This window comes from Pipistrellus hanaki, assembly GCF_964339955.1.
Source record: "Pipistrellus hanaki genome assembly, chromosome: 4".
Lineage (NCBI taxonomy): Eukaryota > Metazoa > Chordata > Mammalia > Chiroptera > Vespertilionidae > Pipistrellus > Pipistrellus hanaki.
This window is the reverse complement of record NC_140506.1, coordinates 63248416-63266180: the sequence shown is the minus strand read 5'-3', so window position 1 is coordinate 63266180 and position 17765 is coordinate 63248416. Positions and strand designations below refer to the sequence as shown.

Here is a 17765-nt window from a genome sequence, read left to right as displayed (position 1 = left end):
TCCATTGCTTTTCTCGCTTGGAAATACAAATTCAGTAACACTAGGAACCAAAGCACAGTGAGTCAGCATGCATTGACGCACAGAGGCTGTCACTTTTGTTTTCTGTGTCAGAGCTCACCATTCCTAAAGATACCCATGCTTGCTCTCCTTTCCCCACCTCCCCAAGTGGGATGATAAGCACAGGGGGGACTTGGAGGCTGTAGAGGATGTCATGAGGCTCCCCTTACATTTTCACCCTGTCATTCCACTTCCTACCAGTTTTGATGGAAGGAAACCAGGAGACATGAAATGTCTACAACAGTATTGTAGAGGGTGGTGGTTCCTGGATGTTGATGGGGATGAAAAGGTGATACCTGAGTTGCTAGTTTGCAAACGAGTGGATGTTGGGACCATGGTCTAATACAGTGGTGGGCAAACTCATTAGTCAACAGAGCCAAATATCAACAGTACAACGATTGAAATTCCTTTTGAGAGCCAAATTTTTTAAACTTAAACTTCTTCTAATGCCACTTCTTCAAAATAGACTCACCCAGGCCATAGGATTTTGTGGAAGAGCCACACTCAAGGAGCCAAAGAGCTGCATGTGGCTCGAGAGCCGCAGTTAGCCGACCACGGGTCTAGTACACGTCACCTCCACAGAATGCATGAGTGGGCTGGGAGGAGCAGGGCCAGGGACGTGCTGTGCAGTGGGAGAGAGCCTCTCATGTTCCCAAAATTCAGGTGAGTTCATACTTTCATAATTATTAAAAGCAAACAAAAATGACTTAAAAGTTTTGTTTTCTAAACCAGAGCTCTCAACACCTATATTCTGGTCCCACCTTGCAGGCCAAATCCAGCCCCTGGCCTGTTTTTGTACAGGTTTTTTATATTTGTAAAAATCTATTTAAAAAATACATATGCAACAGAGACCATATGTGGACTGCAAAGCCTAAAACATCTGCTATCTGGCCCTTTACAGAAAATGTTTGATGGGCCCCGATTTAACCAGTCATTATCCTTTACTGATGGAACTTCAGAATACTAAGGAATAGAGAGCTGTTCGACCTCCCTTCACGGGATTCTCACTGGAAGTAATATGTTTGAGTCTGGGTTTTCTGGCTGAACGTTCTGTCTTCTTCCACACTGCCTTCCAAAACTTCCCCAGACACTGCTCCCAGCAACGTGCTGCTCTTTCTACTTCTCTATTTTATTTTATTTTTTTATACTTGTCAGCTGTGAACTCAAAATTTATTCAGCCAAGCTTCTTAAAATTGGGCTCTGGGTGAGGCTATAAACGCTCTGGGCCTCAACATTTTCCCACCTCGGATTTGTCTTTATTTTTTAAGCTAAGTTAAAGCCTGACATCTAGATGTTACCTACAGGTAACTTCAGCAGATACAGTTCATACACATAAACCTAGATTCATTTTTAACTTAGGCTTGCAATTTTTCTCTTTCCCTGCCTATAGGTTTTTAAATGTTTTTTTTTTTTTTTTCCCTCTCCCCTCTTAAATAGCTTAGTCCACACTGACCTAATAAAGTCTTCTGCTCTTCAGAAAAATCACTTTCTATCACTCTGTTTTTGAGGCTTCCCAACTTCAGAATTTCAGTGGATTGGATTACCATTTAGTTTTGCTGCAATATTTGCTAAAGAAAAAAAAATTGTTAGAGAAATAGTATTGTTAAATGGATTGTCTCTCATATCTGTTTCTCTCCAATGTAAAAATCAGCTTTCTCAGGTTATTTGCTTTAAAATACAGATCAAAAGTTCTGTGAGAAGCCAGAGGTTTTCCTGCCAGTGTTGGTAAAAAAAAAAAAAAAACAGCTGCACACAGTGGCACACTGGGAGGTTAAGGAAATAGGGCTGTTGACCAGGCGATGAGGTAAAGAGCAGCTTAGGAGAGCGAATGAGCCTTTGGGGCAGATATTTCTGCCTTGGATCCCTTGTACCCTAAGTTCCCTGATATCACACTTGATTCTCTCTCTGCACATGTAGTTTGGGTGTGGCTGATGCTATCAGAGCAGAAGAGTTAAGGTGGCAGGTCTGAGACCTCTGTCCTTAGGTTTGTGTGCAAGGTTGGCCCTTGGCTGGCACCTGGGAACTTAGATTTCAGGAAGGCTCCCACCATGCCCTCGCTGAGAATAGGGGGGACCTGTGCCCAAACTGTACAATGTGGCTTACATTAAAATACCTGTTTTCCTTCTAGGAGTCTGGAATTTTGGTAGATGCTCTGGAGAAGCCCATGTGACCAAGCTCCCTCTTAAAGCCTTGGACGCTGAGTCTTGGTAGACATGTCATACCTACTGCCACAGTTTGATGCTAGAAGCAAGCAGTTCCTCTGTAACTACATGGGGAGAGAACTCTCAAAGCTTCTATCTGATCTCCTCTGGACTTGCACCCCGTGACGCCTTTTCCCTTTTCTGATTTTAGTTTGTGTTGTTTACCTTAATAAATTATTGTCTTAAGTAGGACTATATGCTGAGTCCTCTGAGTCCTCCCAGCCAACCACCCAAACTGGGGGAAGTCTTGGGGCTGGCCAACACTTCATCCTTAGCTACATACAATGTCAGTCAGTACATCCAACATCTCTGGCTGCAGTAATGGGCTCAGGGATTGGCTTTTAACCCAGCACAGCCAGTGAAACCAGGTGAGAACTTCACTGGGCTTCTGAGAGAATCCAGTGCTCTCCTTCTGCAGGTTGACTTGGGATGGGACTGTGACGCTGTACCTGGTGGCTGCCTTCTTGTAACCACAACAGGAATAACCTGGAGCTTCCAGGAGTACCACGTGGAGCTGGCGGGCAGAGCAGGCAGAGATGGCAAAGAATTGCGCCTACATAACACTGAATTGCTTGGTCAAGCCCCTCCAAAGCCAGCCCTACCCTTCAGCTATATGCATAAATTCTGTTATGCCTATTTGAACTGGTTTTATTACTTCCAAATGAAAGAATACCAACTGATGCAACCATCAACCAGGTTGACAGTAGGTGACAATCACAGATTTCTCAATGGAGAAGCCACATGTTCAAAGGCCCCTCTGATGGGTGGTGAGGGTGGGCAGTAAAAGACTGGAAAGCTTTTAAAATGAGCTGTCACGCCGAAGCCGGTTTGGCTCAGTGGTAGAGCGTCGGTCTGCGGACTGAAAGGTGCCGGGTTCGATTCCGGTCAAGGGCATGTACATTGGTTGCGGGCACATCCCCGGTGGGGGGTGTGCAGGAGGCAGCTGGTAGATGTTTCTCTCTCATCGACGTTTCTAGCTCTTTATCTCTCTCCCTTCCTCTCTGTAAAAAATCAATAAAATATATTTAAAATAAAAAAATAAAAAATAAAATGAGCTGTCACATATAAGGGCACACTTGGGTAGTGGTATCAGAGAATAAAATCCGTAAATATTCAGGAAGTAAAAAAGACAAAAGCTGGTGATGGATTAAATATGGGGTATGAGGAAGAGAAAAGTAAAAAATGACTGGTTTCTTCATTTATGCAAAAAGTGATGCTTTTAGCTAAGACAAAAACAGAAAAAGACACAGATTTAGGAGTAAAGAGGAAGATCACATTTACTTTGGACATTTGTCTGCAGTAACTATGACAGCAGTCTAGTAATGATTTGAAACTGTGGATGGAACTGTGAAATTATGGAAAGATCAAAGCTAAAGATACAGATTGGGAGTTATGAACACTTAGTAATGGATGAAGATATGAGTAGATTGAATGATCCAGGAAGAAAATGTCTCCTGAAAAGAGGAGGCTGAAACCTTGATCAAAAATCATGAAAAAATAGGTCAACAGAGAAAATTACAAGAGACAAGAGAGATTAACTCACAAGCTCATTAAGAAGTTAATATATTTCCCATTAGAAGATAGAAGGAAAGTAACAAATTAAGGAGGATGGTGAATTCAATAATATTAACTATTACAGAAAGGTTAAGGAGCAGGAGGACCAATAACAAAGCTGCTGCTAAATCTAGATACCAGTGTCTCTCTGACCTTTAAAGATTGACAGAGAGGGTAGTAGAATAATTAAAACATTGCTTTCTTGCCCTGCCAATGTGCTCAGTGGTTAGAGTGTTGACCCACTCACTGAAAGGCTGCAGGTTTGATTCCCAATCAAGGGCATGTACCTGGGTTGCAGGTTTGATCCTTAGACCTGGGTTGGGGTGTGTGCGGGAGGCAACCAATCAGTATGTCTCTTTCACATTGATCTCTCTCTCTCTCTCTCTCTCTCTCTCTCATCCCCCCCACTTTCCTCCCAACCTTCCACTTTCTCTAAAAATCAATGGGAAAACATCCTTATGTGAGGATTATCAACAACAAAACAAATCACTTTCTTAACATGTCTTAAGCAACACATTCATTAATGTGTGGTGGCATCTGACTAATTTTAATATGCTTTTTCTATTTAGAAGGACATTAAGCTTTTCCAAGCTCAACAGGGATAATAACTATTATAAAAGACCACCATTAAAATACTGCCATTGTTTTTTTTAAATTTAATTGGCATAACAATGGATCACTATGAATTAAAGCTAATTTTAAGACACCATACAAAGTTCTAAAGACCAAGGCATAATTGCCAAATATGTAACTTTTCTTCTATGCCTTCTATATATTGTGCTCATTCATTAAATCAACAATTATACATTGAAGTCCTGTAGTATGTTCCAGCACTGTGCTAAACACTAAAATTCTAAATTTCTGAGACCTTCTCTCTTGATCCCTGAACACTGATTCCCTCAATCTTATTCCCTGAAGCAAAGTACTGTGCTGAGAGCTCCCAGAAGCTCTATTCAGGACTGAAAACATATTCCCTCAGCTGCAGGGAAGATAATCAACTGACTATAAGCACTCCAGGAACTGCTCTACTGCTTTGTCCAAGGTCATTGGTTATAACAGGGCAGGTTATAACCAATGACTAGTTAGCTCAGGACAAGTCTGAAGACCATCCCAGCTTCTGAGCCCTTAAAGTATCTGCTGAAGGCACGTGGTACAAGCACCAAGCATAACTTCTCCCTCTGCCTAGCCCTGCTTCTTCTGTTTACCCCCACCACCTTCTCTATGCACTGATCCAAAGCACAATTCTAAATAAACTTCCTGCTCCTAAATCTTCATCTCAGTCCACTCCCTGGAGAACTCACCCACCCACCTCCATTACTGAAACGTAGCCTCTTCCTGGCCTGAGCACCCACCCACTTTCTCTTACCTTTGCAGCTACACCATCAGAAAGCATTTTCTCAGCATCCATCACCTGAGCTAAAGGTTGGGGAAATATTGTATGGCAGTACTTGCTAGTGAACATCTTACAATTTAAGTTTAACAATTAAGGAAGAAAGCAATATATTTGGTAGACTTACAAGCATTAGATGAAAGTAAAGACTTTCCAGCTAAAGGGGGAGAGGAAGAAAAAAAAGAATTTTTGAGAACACAAAAGAACTTTCTCTGGCCTTAAAGAAGAATACTATCTACTATAACAAAGTATGAAAAATGAGTACATGTATATTCATATTAAAACCAGGGTATCAATAAATTACAGAACAGAAAGTAACAAAAAGTGCAAAAGGCATCAATGTGGCCTTGACTCATTTAATTTTCTTTTCAACGTATAAAGCTATTAACAATTCTAAGGATCCTAGGCTTTAATGAAAATTTTTTATTATGAAGATAAGATCTAGGAAGAATAATTATGTGCTATTTTACAGTCCCTTGTAAAAATAATGATAACATGAAAAATTAGTAGAAAATGAAAATCTGAAAAGTTATCTGAAATCTGAAAATGTTAAGCAATTTCTTCTTAGTTTTGATCACTTTTGCTGAATCAGTTTTGTGTATTAGGGTGAAGAGAGTTTTCTTCTACTTTTGTTAACAGCGGAGCATATCCTTCAGAGCTTGGCATAATTTTTAAAAATTGTCTGAAGCTTCATGCTCAGCATGATGTTCCCTTTGGCCTTCAGTTTGCCACTGAAGAATGCCTGCAAAGAAGAGGGAAAAGAGGAGCAAACTTTATCACGTTACATTTTATCTGTATTTTTAAAAGATCATTTTTTTTTTAAAGTCATTGTTGAGACTGAATACAATTGAGTTAACTCTTGGCAACAAAGGCAACTTTTATCTAGCAATGATAGTTTAATGATTAAAGTTTTAGACAGCAAAGAAAAAAATAGACTCCTGTGTATTTTAGAAAACCACAGACTAATTTATTTGAACTGTCAGATCTGGGAGTTCTGCTTCAAACTATGCTTTTAGCTTTAATCTATACTCTTAAACATGAATTTGTGAATATGTAAATAAAAAAGGCTTTATTGTGTTCCTAACAATTAAAATATTAAATTCAGAACTCTTAAAAGCAGATTAAAAATATGTATTATGTCTTCATGAACTACAAAGCCACGTAATGATAAAAGAAGGTAGAGAACAAAGTTAGTGAGTAGATCCTGGGCTCTAGCATTAAAATGCCTGGGTTAAAATCTAGGTTCTGCCACTTACTAGAAACCTGAGCTTGTGCAGATTCCATAACCTCTCTGAACTCCAGCATTATCATTAAGAATAAACTGAAGCCGAAGCCAGTTTGGCTCAGTAGTAGAGCGTCGGTCTGCGGACTGAAAGGTCCCAGGTTCGATTTGGGTCAAGGGCATGTACATTGGTTGCAGGCACATCCCCAGTAGGGGGTGTGCAAGAGGCAGCTGGTCGATGTTTCTCTCTCATCGACATTTCTAGCTCTCTATCTCTCTCCCTTCCTCTCTGTAAAAAATCAATAAAATATATTAAAAAAAAAAAAAAAAGAATAAACTGAAGCCGGTTTGGCTCAGTGGATAGAGCGTCAGCCTGCGGACTGAAAGGTCCCAGGTTCGATTCCAGTCAAGGGCATGTACCTTGGTTGTGGGCACATCCCCAGTAGAGAGTGTGCAAGAGGCAGCTGATGGATGATTCTCTCCCATTGATGTTTCTAACTCTCTATCCCTCTCTCTTCCTCTCTGTAAAAAAAACTCAATAAAATATGTATAATATATACATATAAATAAGAAATACCTAGGTTTTCATCAGGTTTTTGCTTCTGCTTTTATTTTTTACACAATTCCATTCAGTATGGTATTGACTTAGATATATGGAATAGCATAAAGCACTACCATTTCCTAAGCAGCTGCCCAGTATCATTCACTGAATAATCCATTTCCCCCAAAAGGCCTGTTATTCCTAGCAATTATATAAATGTTTCCTTAATCCTACATTTAATCTTTATATATACAGACATCTCAAGTATAATATATCTAAAAAGGAACTCTTAATTATCTATTCTCTCCCTAAAGGCAATTTCCACTCAGCAGATGCTGTCATTCCACAGCTCAGTGGCTTCCATTCACACATAAAACCTGAACCCAAGCTCTATAGAGTCCTGTGTGATCCAACCTTGGCCTATTCTTCCATCTCACATCCTCCCACTATCCCCACTGCTCATTTACCATCACTGGCCTCCTCACAGTTATACACACTTAATATGTAATCCTACTCCTGCCTCAAGCCTGTGCACTCATTGTTTCCTTAACCTTACAGCTCATCCCTCACTTTGTTCAGGCTGTTTTGGACAACCTTATCTAAAATAGTTCCTCTGTCCTGTCACATTGTAATCCAGGGTTGACAAACCAGAGTCTGTGGGCCAATACTACTCTGCTGTCTGTTTTGTAAGTAAAGTTACACTGGAACACAGCAACATCCATTTGTTCACATATGGTCTATGGCTATGTTAATGCTACAATGGCAGAACTAAGTGGGTAAAACAGAGACCATCTGGCCTGCAAAGCCTAAAATATTTACAATGGGACCCTATACAGAAAGTTTGCCAACCATCACCTTAATCCATTACCCTGACTTAATTTTCTTCATACCAGAAATTATATTTCTTTTCCACTCACCTCTAGAACTAAGCTATGCACAATTGGGGCACTATCTATCTAACCACCCTTAGAACCTGAATATGAGTAGGTACTACATAAATTCCTGGGAAGGAATAATCTGAGAACTCATTCAGTACCAAGTACTTACTAAGCTCCTCACATAAACTATTGGATTTGTTATCATCACAATGCTTTAGGATTATAATCATTCATTTTACCAATAAGGAAACTTAAGTTTAGAGAGTAAGTGGCAGGGCTAAGATTTAAACTCAGATATATCTGATGACAAAGAACATACTTTACTATACTACCTGACAATTCTTTTCAAATTAGTCTTTCTATCCAGGGGAGAAAAAAAAAATTCTCCATTTATTCAAATTGCTCGGTTTCTTATAAGGTTCTATAGTTTTCTTCAAATAAGCACTGCACTTTTCTTATTAGGGGGGTCATTCGTGTTTTTTAGTTTAGGTTGTAATTATAAACTAAATTTTTAAAACTATATCTTCTAGCTGGTTTTGCTATGTGAAAACTATTTTAAATAGTTATTGTGCATTTAACCACTTCTTCGAACTCCTCTATTCTAAGAGCCAACTAGTTGACTCTCTTGTTTTAGCTACATAATCCTGATTCGAAAATAACAAATTTTTCTATTCTATTCCATTCTAACTGCTACTTTAGTTACTTTAATTTTGTATATTTGTAGATTGGGCCAAAGTTTCAAAACAATACTAACTCATCATAGTAAGAAATGGCACTCTTGTCTTAATCATGATTTTCCACTATAATGTCTGACTCTAACTGTTTCACCTTCAATAAGACACTAGTGCCCAGCCAGTGTTGCTCAGTGGTTGAGCATTGGCCCATGAACCAGGAGGTCACAGCTCCATTCCCAGCCAGGGCACATGCCTGGGCTGCAGGCTTGGTTCCCAGTAGAGGGTGTGCAGGAGGCAGCCAATCAATGATTCTATCTCACAGATGTTTCTGTTTCTCTATCCTTTTCCCTTCCTTTCTTTAAAATCAATAAAAATATATATTAAAAAAATAAGACACTAGCTGTTACACTCTATCCTTCTACTTATAATTTTAAAATTCTTAATCATATATCAGGAATGAATGTCTAATTCTGTGAAATACCTAATACCCTAGGGTTTTCCACCTTTGAATTAATGACCTAATATTATACAAAGAATAGATGTGGGTTTTATATTGTGGATATGCTAAAGAATTCCACCAAAAGTTCAGTTTTAAAATGTGTCAGTTGAAACTCTACCAGAAAAATTCATGATCTGTCAACTCAGATATTGGTATCAACTGTGTCTTCTTCAGAGTTCTATGACTCTGCCTTATAAATCAGAATTTGGCAGTCAGCTAAAAACTGCAATTGTCAAACAGAAAGCAATAATAAAGAGAAAAATGAACATTTTATGAATATTACCTTTTGAGGGTCAAGCTTGCCCAGGACTACATCAATGAAATCATTATCTGAAAGTGTGATTGTTACATCAGCAGAGCCTTTTGCAGGGCCTTGATATACTTTTCCAGTACCATTTTTTAGGTCAACAGCTAGGGAAAATAGTAAAAACAACAATGTGGGTCATATTTTCTTCACAATATAGAGTAAAGTAAACCAACTAAAATACAGACATTTTTACAGTTTCCAAGTTAATGTGCTGCCTATTTATTCTAAATTAGATATCACTTGTCATTTGGGGGGGGGAATGTTTTTAATCCTTTATTTTTTGAGGTGGCCTTTTTATAAAGAAGTTCTCCAAAAAATCAAAACAGTATTTTTCCTCAGTGAAGAAGTTTACACAACAGAAACATTTTAATGTGGAATAATATAAGGAAATTAAGTTGGTGAAGTTTATATGGTTAGTGTCTTTAGGTTCACATACTCAACAAAGGAGAAAGCTGAATTTTAAAAGAGTTGAATATGGGGGAAGGGAATACATACTATAACCTGAATTCATCAAGATAGTCAACATAAATGTTTTACAAATATTCTAATTAGTTTTGTTTTGCTTTTATAAAATGTTTATTGCCTTAATTATTATGAGTAAACATTAAAATTTACTCTTTTTCCGTTAACTGTTTTTGACAGAAGAATTAAGTGCCCCAGGCTGGGAAACTAAAAAAACTGTTAAACCTTTACCTTCATTGCTCCCTACAACATGTATAGAGCTTCATGCCATAGTTCCACTTGAGAAAGTTTTAATTATCATATATATGAGTGATACCAGCCAGCCAGCAACCCGACTCTACTCCAACTTCAGCCTCCTGAAGGTGATTTCTCTTGCTGCAGTGACAGAGCTGCAGTCACATCATTCTCCCTAAGGTGTATAGGGCGCTCCCAATTTAGGGTCAAGGAAACACTACACATAGGTAAGAAAAATCCACAGTGCTTAACATTATTCTGCTTAGCCAAGCCTTGCTCCAAAGAGAAAATCAAATCACTCTTACTTTCCACAAAAGAGAACGCTACCAACTAAACTAAAAATATAATTTGATAGTAATGGTAACCTTGGGGAAGGGGAAGAACTAAGGAAAGGGAACCTTTCTGCTTTGTATACTTCACTCACTCACTTCATTGCTTCTACTGTGGGTGTCAGACAACAGGCAAGGTACTGCAAGTGAGGCATGAAAAGTACAGACTGTTCTTATTGAAACCTTCATATTATGAATGTGTTTTCATGTATTATTTGTACTACAGTGAAAAGAAAGGGAGGAAAAGAAGGAAGAAGACAGAAAGGGAGGAGGGAGAATGAAGAGGGGAGAAAGGAAGGACTTTAAAGGGAAGCAAACCAGCATTCAAAGACAACATTCATGGTTTAATTGTTCACTGGTATTTCTAAGGCCCACTGTACATACTAGTCTTGCTCAGGAATAAAACTGTACCACACTCATCTCACTACTAGGGAGTGGTAGCAAGCCTCTGGGCTAATGGAGGTTCTTGGCTGTCAGCCTGCCCTCTCACTCACCTGGTTTTATGTGCTACTTCACACCCATGACCCTTGTAAAGCAATAAAACTGTCTTTGGTGGAAATCTAGAAACTAATATTGATGAAATAAAAGAGTGCTAAGATGGGGGAAATTCTTAGCAAGATACACAAAGATGAGGTAAAGGAGTGAAACTTTCAGTTCTGCAGTGGCTCAGGTCACAGTCTACAACTTGCCTCTTGGGGAGAATCATAATCTACCACCATCATTTTGAGTTTACAGACACCTGTTACATAACAGCTAATCTTAAGTTAAAATGAAGAAGCAGATTGTGTATATTTTATTTTAATTGTACAATTTATTTTAAAAGCTTTATAAACTGACGTTAGCTTTGTATTTATATAGTCATTACGGCTCTAAGAGACTCCATAAAAGGTTCAGTTATACATTACAGCGTTTAACGGGGGAGGGAGAGGTGCTAGATGAGCACACAGCATTTGGAAACTTGGAGATCTTCGAAGGTCTTAGGATATGGAACTTACATATCCCAAAGGGATACCCTGGGAAAAAGAAGTTGTCTTATGGATACCTTCTCCCCTTAAGATTATAAGTTCTTTCTGCTTCCTTGAATAGAAAGTATTAATACTTAGTAACTATTTGTTGAATGGCTGATTAAAAAGCACATGGAAGAAGCATCTCTATAAAAATAATGACAACAAACAAAAGCTTAGGATAAAAGTAAAGATTTTTTTTAAATCACACTAAGAAGGACACAACACTTTTGTACTATTCCTGCTAATAGTTAATAAATTCTAATAATCATGAAGAAACATCAAATAAATATAAACTGAGGAACATTCTACAACATAAGTGGCCTCTACTCTTCAAATATAAGAAAATGGAATAAAATGTTAATTTGAAGAAATTGGGTGAAGGACAGATATACATTCTCTGCACGATTCCTACAATTTTTCTATAAGCCTGAAATTAGTTCAAAATAAAAAAAAAAAACTATAAAAAAGATATTATTAAAATGAATAACACACAGAGAAAAATAAAAATTCATAATAGTTTTAAGTAATCTGTGTGTAAATGCATGTGGGCAAACAGTAAGGGGCTGTGATGGTAAGAGGGGAAGCAGTCACTGTTGCTAAGGGAAAGAATAATCTGAAGCAGATGCCTCTCAAACAAGGAGGTCCCTATCCCAGACTGAACAGCAACTTCTTTCCAAAGATCATGTTTCAAATCTTGTCTATAAATACATGAGATTGTCATTTGGATCCCAACCCTAAATATGGGACCAACACCCTTAAGATTTCATTTATATCCATGCTGAGAAACCCTACGGGTGATTCTGCTTGGACCACTACAACATGAGTAGCAACCCAAAAGCTAATGATATCCTCAAGCATGAAAGTATTCTGATCTTAAAAGAAAGGGAGTTGTCCAAACTGTACATATTCTACCACATTTTGGCAATTTCCAAGATCCAAAACAGATGATTTCTAACATGTAAAATAAAACACCTCTAACATCCATTCATTGGGACAACCTCAAGCTTACCAATATCCAAATTATGGGAGTGCCAGAAGAAGAGAGAGAGCAAGATACTAAAAACCTATTTGAAGAAATAATGACAAAAAACTTCCCCCACCTGGTAAAAAAAAAAATAGACTTACAAGTTCAGACTTACAATCACACAGATCCCCAAACAAAAGGAATCCAAAGAGGACCACAATAAGACACATCATAATTAAAATGCCAAGAGCAAAAGACAAAGAGAGAATATTAAAAGCAGCAAGAGAAAAACAGTTAGTTACCTACAAGGGAGCACCCATACAACTGTCAGCTGATTTCTCAACAGAAACTATGCAGGCCAGACAGAAGTGGCTGGCAAGAAATATTCAAAGTGATGAATAGCAAGAACCTACAACCAAGATTACTCTACCCAGCAAAGCTATCATTCAGAATTGAAGGTCAGATAAAGAGCTTCACAGATAAGAAAAAGCTAAAGGAGTTCATCACCACCAAACCAGTATTATATGAAATGCTGAAAGGTATTCTTTAAGAAGAGGAAGAAGAAAAAGATAAAGATAAAAAATTATGATTAACAAATACATATCTATCAACAAATGAATCTACAAATCAAGTGAATAAAAAAATTTGATGAAAGGAATAAACTAGTGGATACAATAGAATCAGGAGCATAGAAAGTGACTGACAATTCTTGGGGGGAAAGGGGTGTGGGGAGTGTGGGAAGAGATTGGACAAAAAATCATGCACCTATGGATGAGGACAGTGGCGGGGGTAAGGACAGAGGGTGGGGGGGAACCGGGTAGAGGGGAGCTCTGGGGAGGAGGGGGGGGGAGGAATAATTGTAATAATCTGAACAATATTTATTAAATAAATAAATAAAAATTGTTGGTCAAATTCTAAGATGCTCACTTTATTTAGAGAAACATGTAAATACTGGAGCCATCCTATCTAATAAAAGAGTAATATGCAAATTGACCATCACTCCAACATAAAAGATGGCCACCCCCATATGGTCAAAGATGTCTGCCAAAGATGGCCAGCAGAGGAGGGCAGTTGGGGGTTACCAGGACTGAAGGGGAGGACAGTTGGGGGGAGAGGGGGAACCCAGGCCTGCAGAGGAGGGAAGTTGGGAGGAACCAGGCTGCAGTGGAGGGCAGTTAGGGGTGACCGTGCCGGCAGAGGATGGCAGTTTGAGGCAACCAGGCCTGCAGGGGAGGGCAGTTGGGGGGACAAGGCCGGCAGGGGAGGGCAATTGGGAATTACTAGGCATGCAGGGGAGATCAGTTAGGGGCGACCAGGCTGGCAACGGAGGGCAGTTAGGGGCAATCAGGCAGGCAGGGGAGTGGTTAGGGGGTGATCAGGCTAGCAGGCAGAAGCAGTTAGGGGCAATCAGGCAGGCAGGCGAGCAGTTGGGAGCCAGCAGTCCTGGATTGTGAGAGGGATGTCCGACTGCCTGTTTAGCAGGGGTCACAGATTCGAGAGGGTGCAGGCTGGGCTGAGGGTCACATTCCCCCCCACCCCGAGCATGAATTTTGTGCACCAGGCCTCTTGTTATTCTATAAACCATGAACAGCAAATAACCTTGTAGAATCAAGAAAAACTTCCCTCTATTCCCTCCTGTGTGCCACAAAGCAGGGTAGCAAAGCCAATGCTCTGAGTTCCAACTAATAGTTCCATAAACATGGTTTCCAATTCTGTCTCCCGTTGTGTACAGTTCCCACAACCTAGGCCAGATCTCGGGCTGCTACATTTTGGGTACCACAGCTTTCCATCTTTTCTCATAAACTGCTCTCTCATGTTTCACCTTCTAGTAACATAATCAAAATCCTCAGTCATGCAGCTCAGCACTCCTGCATTAGCTGTCTCTTTCTCATTCTTCCTGTTTCTCTGGCATTATTGGTAGCCCAGTCAGTCAATTCTGTCTCAGCAATAGATCCACACAGGCCCTTTCCTCTCCTTTATTGCCATTACCTTAAAGGAGGTCTTCCTTCCTTTTTATCTGCAGTGTTTCCTTAACTCCAATATTTTAAACTTTCCTGGTTTCTGTAGTCCAAAAAACACATCTGTCTTCTCATATTTGCAATCCACAACCTAGCAGAGAACTTGGCACATAGTAAATATTCAAATATTTGTTGAATGAACCAATCCTCCCATCTGTGAAAGCCAATAGCACCTTTCCCATGTCTCTGATCACTTCTGTTCTACCAGAACAATTTGTATATATGAATAGGTCCCAATTCCCTATTTAAACTCCTTTGGGCCAGATGTGTTTAAGAATTCAGAATTTTTCAAAATTTTAGTAAGAAAACATGGTTCTTAAAACATGTATTACATATTATGTAAGACTTCCAACACTATAAACAAATATATGGTTTCTATATTTGACTAGTAACCAGATGAGATGAGGACAATCAGCTGTATTGTTAAGTTCTAGTCAGGTGTTGCTACCAATGAGTTATGAGGGAAAAAAAATCTCTCCATTTTTAGAGCTTTCAGTTTCTCAAATTGCAGATAAAAAAGTAACTGTGTTCTAATTTTCAGGAGCAGACTATTCTATAGGCCATATAAAGCCTCTGGTTCTTTCATCTTCTTTATGCCTTCCTGTCATCTTTCATTTCCTCTGAATTTTTACTGTTGCTTAGGGACCCAAAGTGTTTACAAGGACAACTTTAGACTGGCTTCAATTAATAGTAATAAAGTCATAAAATATACTACTTATAAAATGGAGAACAGCTTATTCCTGTTCTCTATAACTAGGTTCCAGTCTGCCAACATGTGATGGCTTGGACAACTAGCAGCAATTTAACATATAAAAATATTTGATAATAAAGTACTTAGCAAAACATTTTAAAAACTGCGTTTTAGGGGGTGGGGGAAAGTACCTTAGGTGTTCCCTAAATCAATTATATCATATTACTTCTGAATATTTCCCTTAGACTAAACAGAAAATACATAGTATTGCTCTCCCAACAATAAACTTATTGTTTTAAAAGAAGAAAAGGCACCGATTTCAGCACTTTTTTAAAAAGGCAGGCATCTGATTCCATCCAAAGTTGTGCGTTTTACATGGCTTTTAGCACTTATTCAACACTTAAGGAGTCAGGGTACTTGAAGTTAGAAATAAACTGATCCGGAGCTCTTTCTCAGTGTTCAACCCAAGGTCAAGTGGGAGGAGATATAATTAGAAATAACTATAACACAGTAAGACAACTGTGGTGAACAACAGGCTCTGTTCAAAGAGAATTCAGAGATTGTTTCTCCATCTGATATCTATTTTTAAAAATATATATTTTTTAAATTGATTCAGAGAGGAAGGGAGGGGGAGAGATTAAAAATATCAATGATGAGAATCATTGATTGGTTGCCTTCTGCACACCCCACACTACATTGGGGACTGAGCCTGCAAGCCAGACATGTGCCCTGACTGGGAATTAAACCCTGACCTCCTGATTCATAGGTTGATGCTTAACTCTTGAGCCACACTGGCTGGGCTGGTATCTATTTTTTACTTTTCCAACCTATTCCAAGGAACTCTAGAAAAATAAAAAGCCAAAGGACAACCTTTATTTAAAAGTGTAAAACACTTGAAGGTATTATAGGCAATCTAAAAAAGGTGTTCAGACATGTATAGGCAGTGAATTACATTTTGGAGTAATAAAAAAAGATAAAAATCACTGTATTCCTGACATTTTAATAAGTATTAACAGTGAAATAAGTAAGACAGGTTTCTATCTTGACCTTATCTACTTAAAGAAACACTATCAATGGACCATAATGTTTTTAAGACTTCTAAAATAATACTCCATAATCAAAACATTGTCACCAGAGTTAGACATAAGAAGCTGCAAGTAAGTATTGCAAGATATAGCTTCCTTCCCCAAAATACCTCACTGAGGCCCTCTGGTTTCTCATGTAGATCAGGGCATGCATTTCTCCATGACACATACTCTTGGCCGCAGAAAAAAAAGGAACGGCTCTCCAACCTCTCTCAGGTCATCTCAGTGACTCAGAGGGCCTGGCTTTCACCCAGCTCCTAGATGACCAGAACGGGCCTCAGGGAGGCCTAACTCCAAAGACACAGCTTACGACTGTTCCTCCTCCACAGCCAAGACCACACCTAACCCAGTACTGACACAGAACCTTACTAACTCCATATTCAGACTAATTGGGTTTGCAAAGATTCGCGCCCCCACATGCATTCGGCCTGGAGATTTGTTGTTGGAGTTGTGTGGATGCTGGGTGAGGGAGTTAATAGGGAACATGGGCATGATCCAGGATCTTTGGGTTGGAATGCGCCTTCCGGGCCACTCAGCCCAAACCCTTGTTCCTCAACTTGCTCAAGGTCAGTCACTCATGCAGCTCCAGTGACACTTGAGGCCAGCCAAGGTACACTGAGTAGCTTATCCCTGTTCTCTATAACTAGGTTCCAGTCTGCCAACATGTGATGGCTTGGACAACTAGCAGCAATTTAACATATAAAAATATCTGTTAATAAAGTACTTAGCAAAACATTTTAAAAACTGCTTTTTTGGGGGGCGAGGGGGGAGGAGAGAAGTACCTTAGGTGTTCCCTAAATCAAATCATTCACTCATTTATTTCATGTCATTAGGTGTCAAGGTGCAAAACAGAGGTGCCAAATGGAATCACCTTCTAAGATACCATAAGCCAAAAGACCGAGATAGTTTCTTCTGCTGCCAGCTATTGCTACTTACTTTAGTGACATAAAGACTTTGAGAAAACATAAAAAGAACTAAAAATACTTGCACAGCTGAGAATCCAATCAAATAACAGGAAGCAGATAACCAAAGAAAATGGTGAATCCTTTCAGAGAAAGCTTTAAAATCCAATTTCACTGTTAACTTTAAGAAGAGATGATAAGACCAACATAAGCCACAAGGCATCAATAATAAGTCCTTATTAACAAGATTCCAATATTTCCATTTTTCCCCCCCAGTGGAAATATAAAGAAAAATCCCTTAGGTTAATTCAAGGTAATTTTTCTATGTAAGCACATTTTCTAATATGCCTACAAGGAAACTGTCACCAAGATAAGGGGGAAATCTTAGTTGGTAATTGAAACTGTCTGCCAAGAGTGAATCACTTGTATACTTTATAAATCCCTTCAGAGCTCTGCCAACAGTGAGACGGACAGTTCCAGCACCTTTTCTCACTCATAGACCCCATTTCTCTTCTTCGCCAATATCTTCAAAAGTCCTGTGCTCTATATTTATTACCCAACTTCCAATATACTGTCATCCATTGGGATAAAATTGAATTCCATCATGGATACATAGAAAGAAAAAGGGAAGGGCAGAAAGATGAAAGAAAGGAAAGTGATGACACTTACATTTACAGTGTTAATCCATGGCGTTATTTAGAAAAATATTAGACACTCTGAAATTTGGGGGACCAAGAACATATTACATTT

The 17765-nt window shown here is 39.0% G+C and overlaps 1 protein-coding gene across 1 annotated transcript in view; it reads right to left on the bottom strand.

Moving 5' to 3' along the window:
* Window positions 1-5544: 5544 nt before the first annotated feature.
* The window catches only part of HSD17B4 (hydroxysteroid 17-beta dehydrogenase 4), a 70128-nt gene continuing 57907 nt past the window's right edge, over window positions 5545-17765 (bottom strand). The window contains exons 23-24 of the mRNA XM_084880466.1: window positions 9300-9427; window positions 5545-5944 (exon numbers count right to left, since the gene is read on the bottom strand). Coding sequence (XP_084736592.1) covers window positions 5855-5944; window positions 9300-9427 — 218 coding nt within the window. The 3' untranslated portion in view covers window positions 5545-5854. The remainder of the gene's footprint in view (window positions 5945-9299; window positions 9428-17765) is intronic.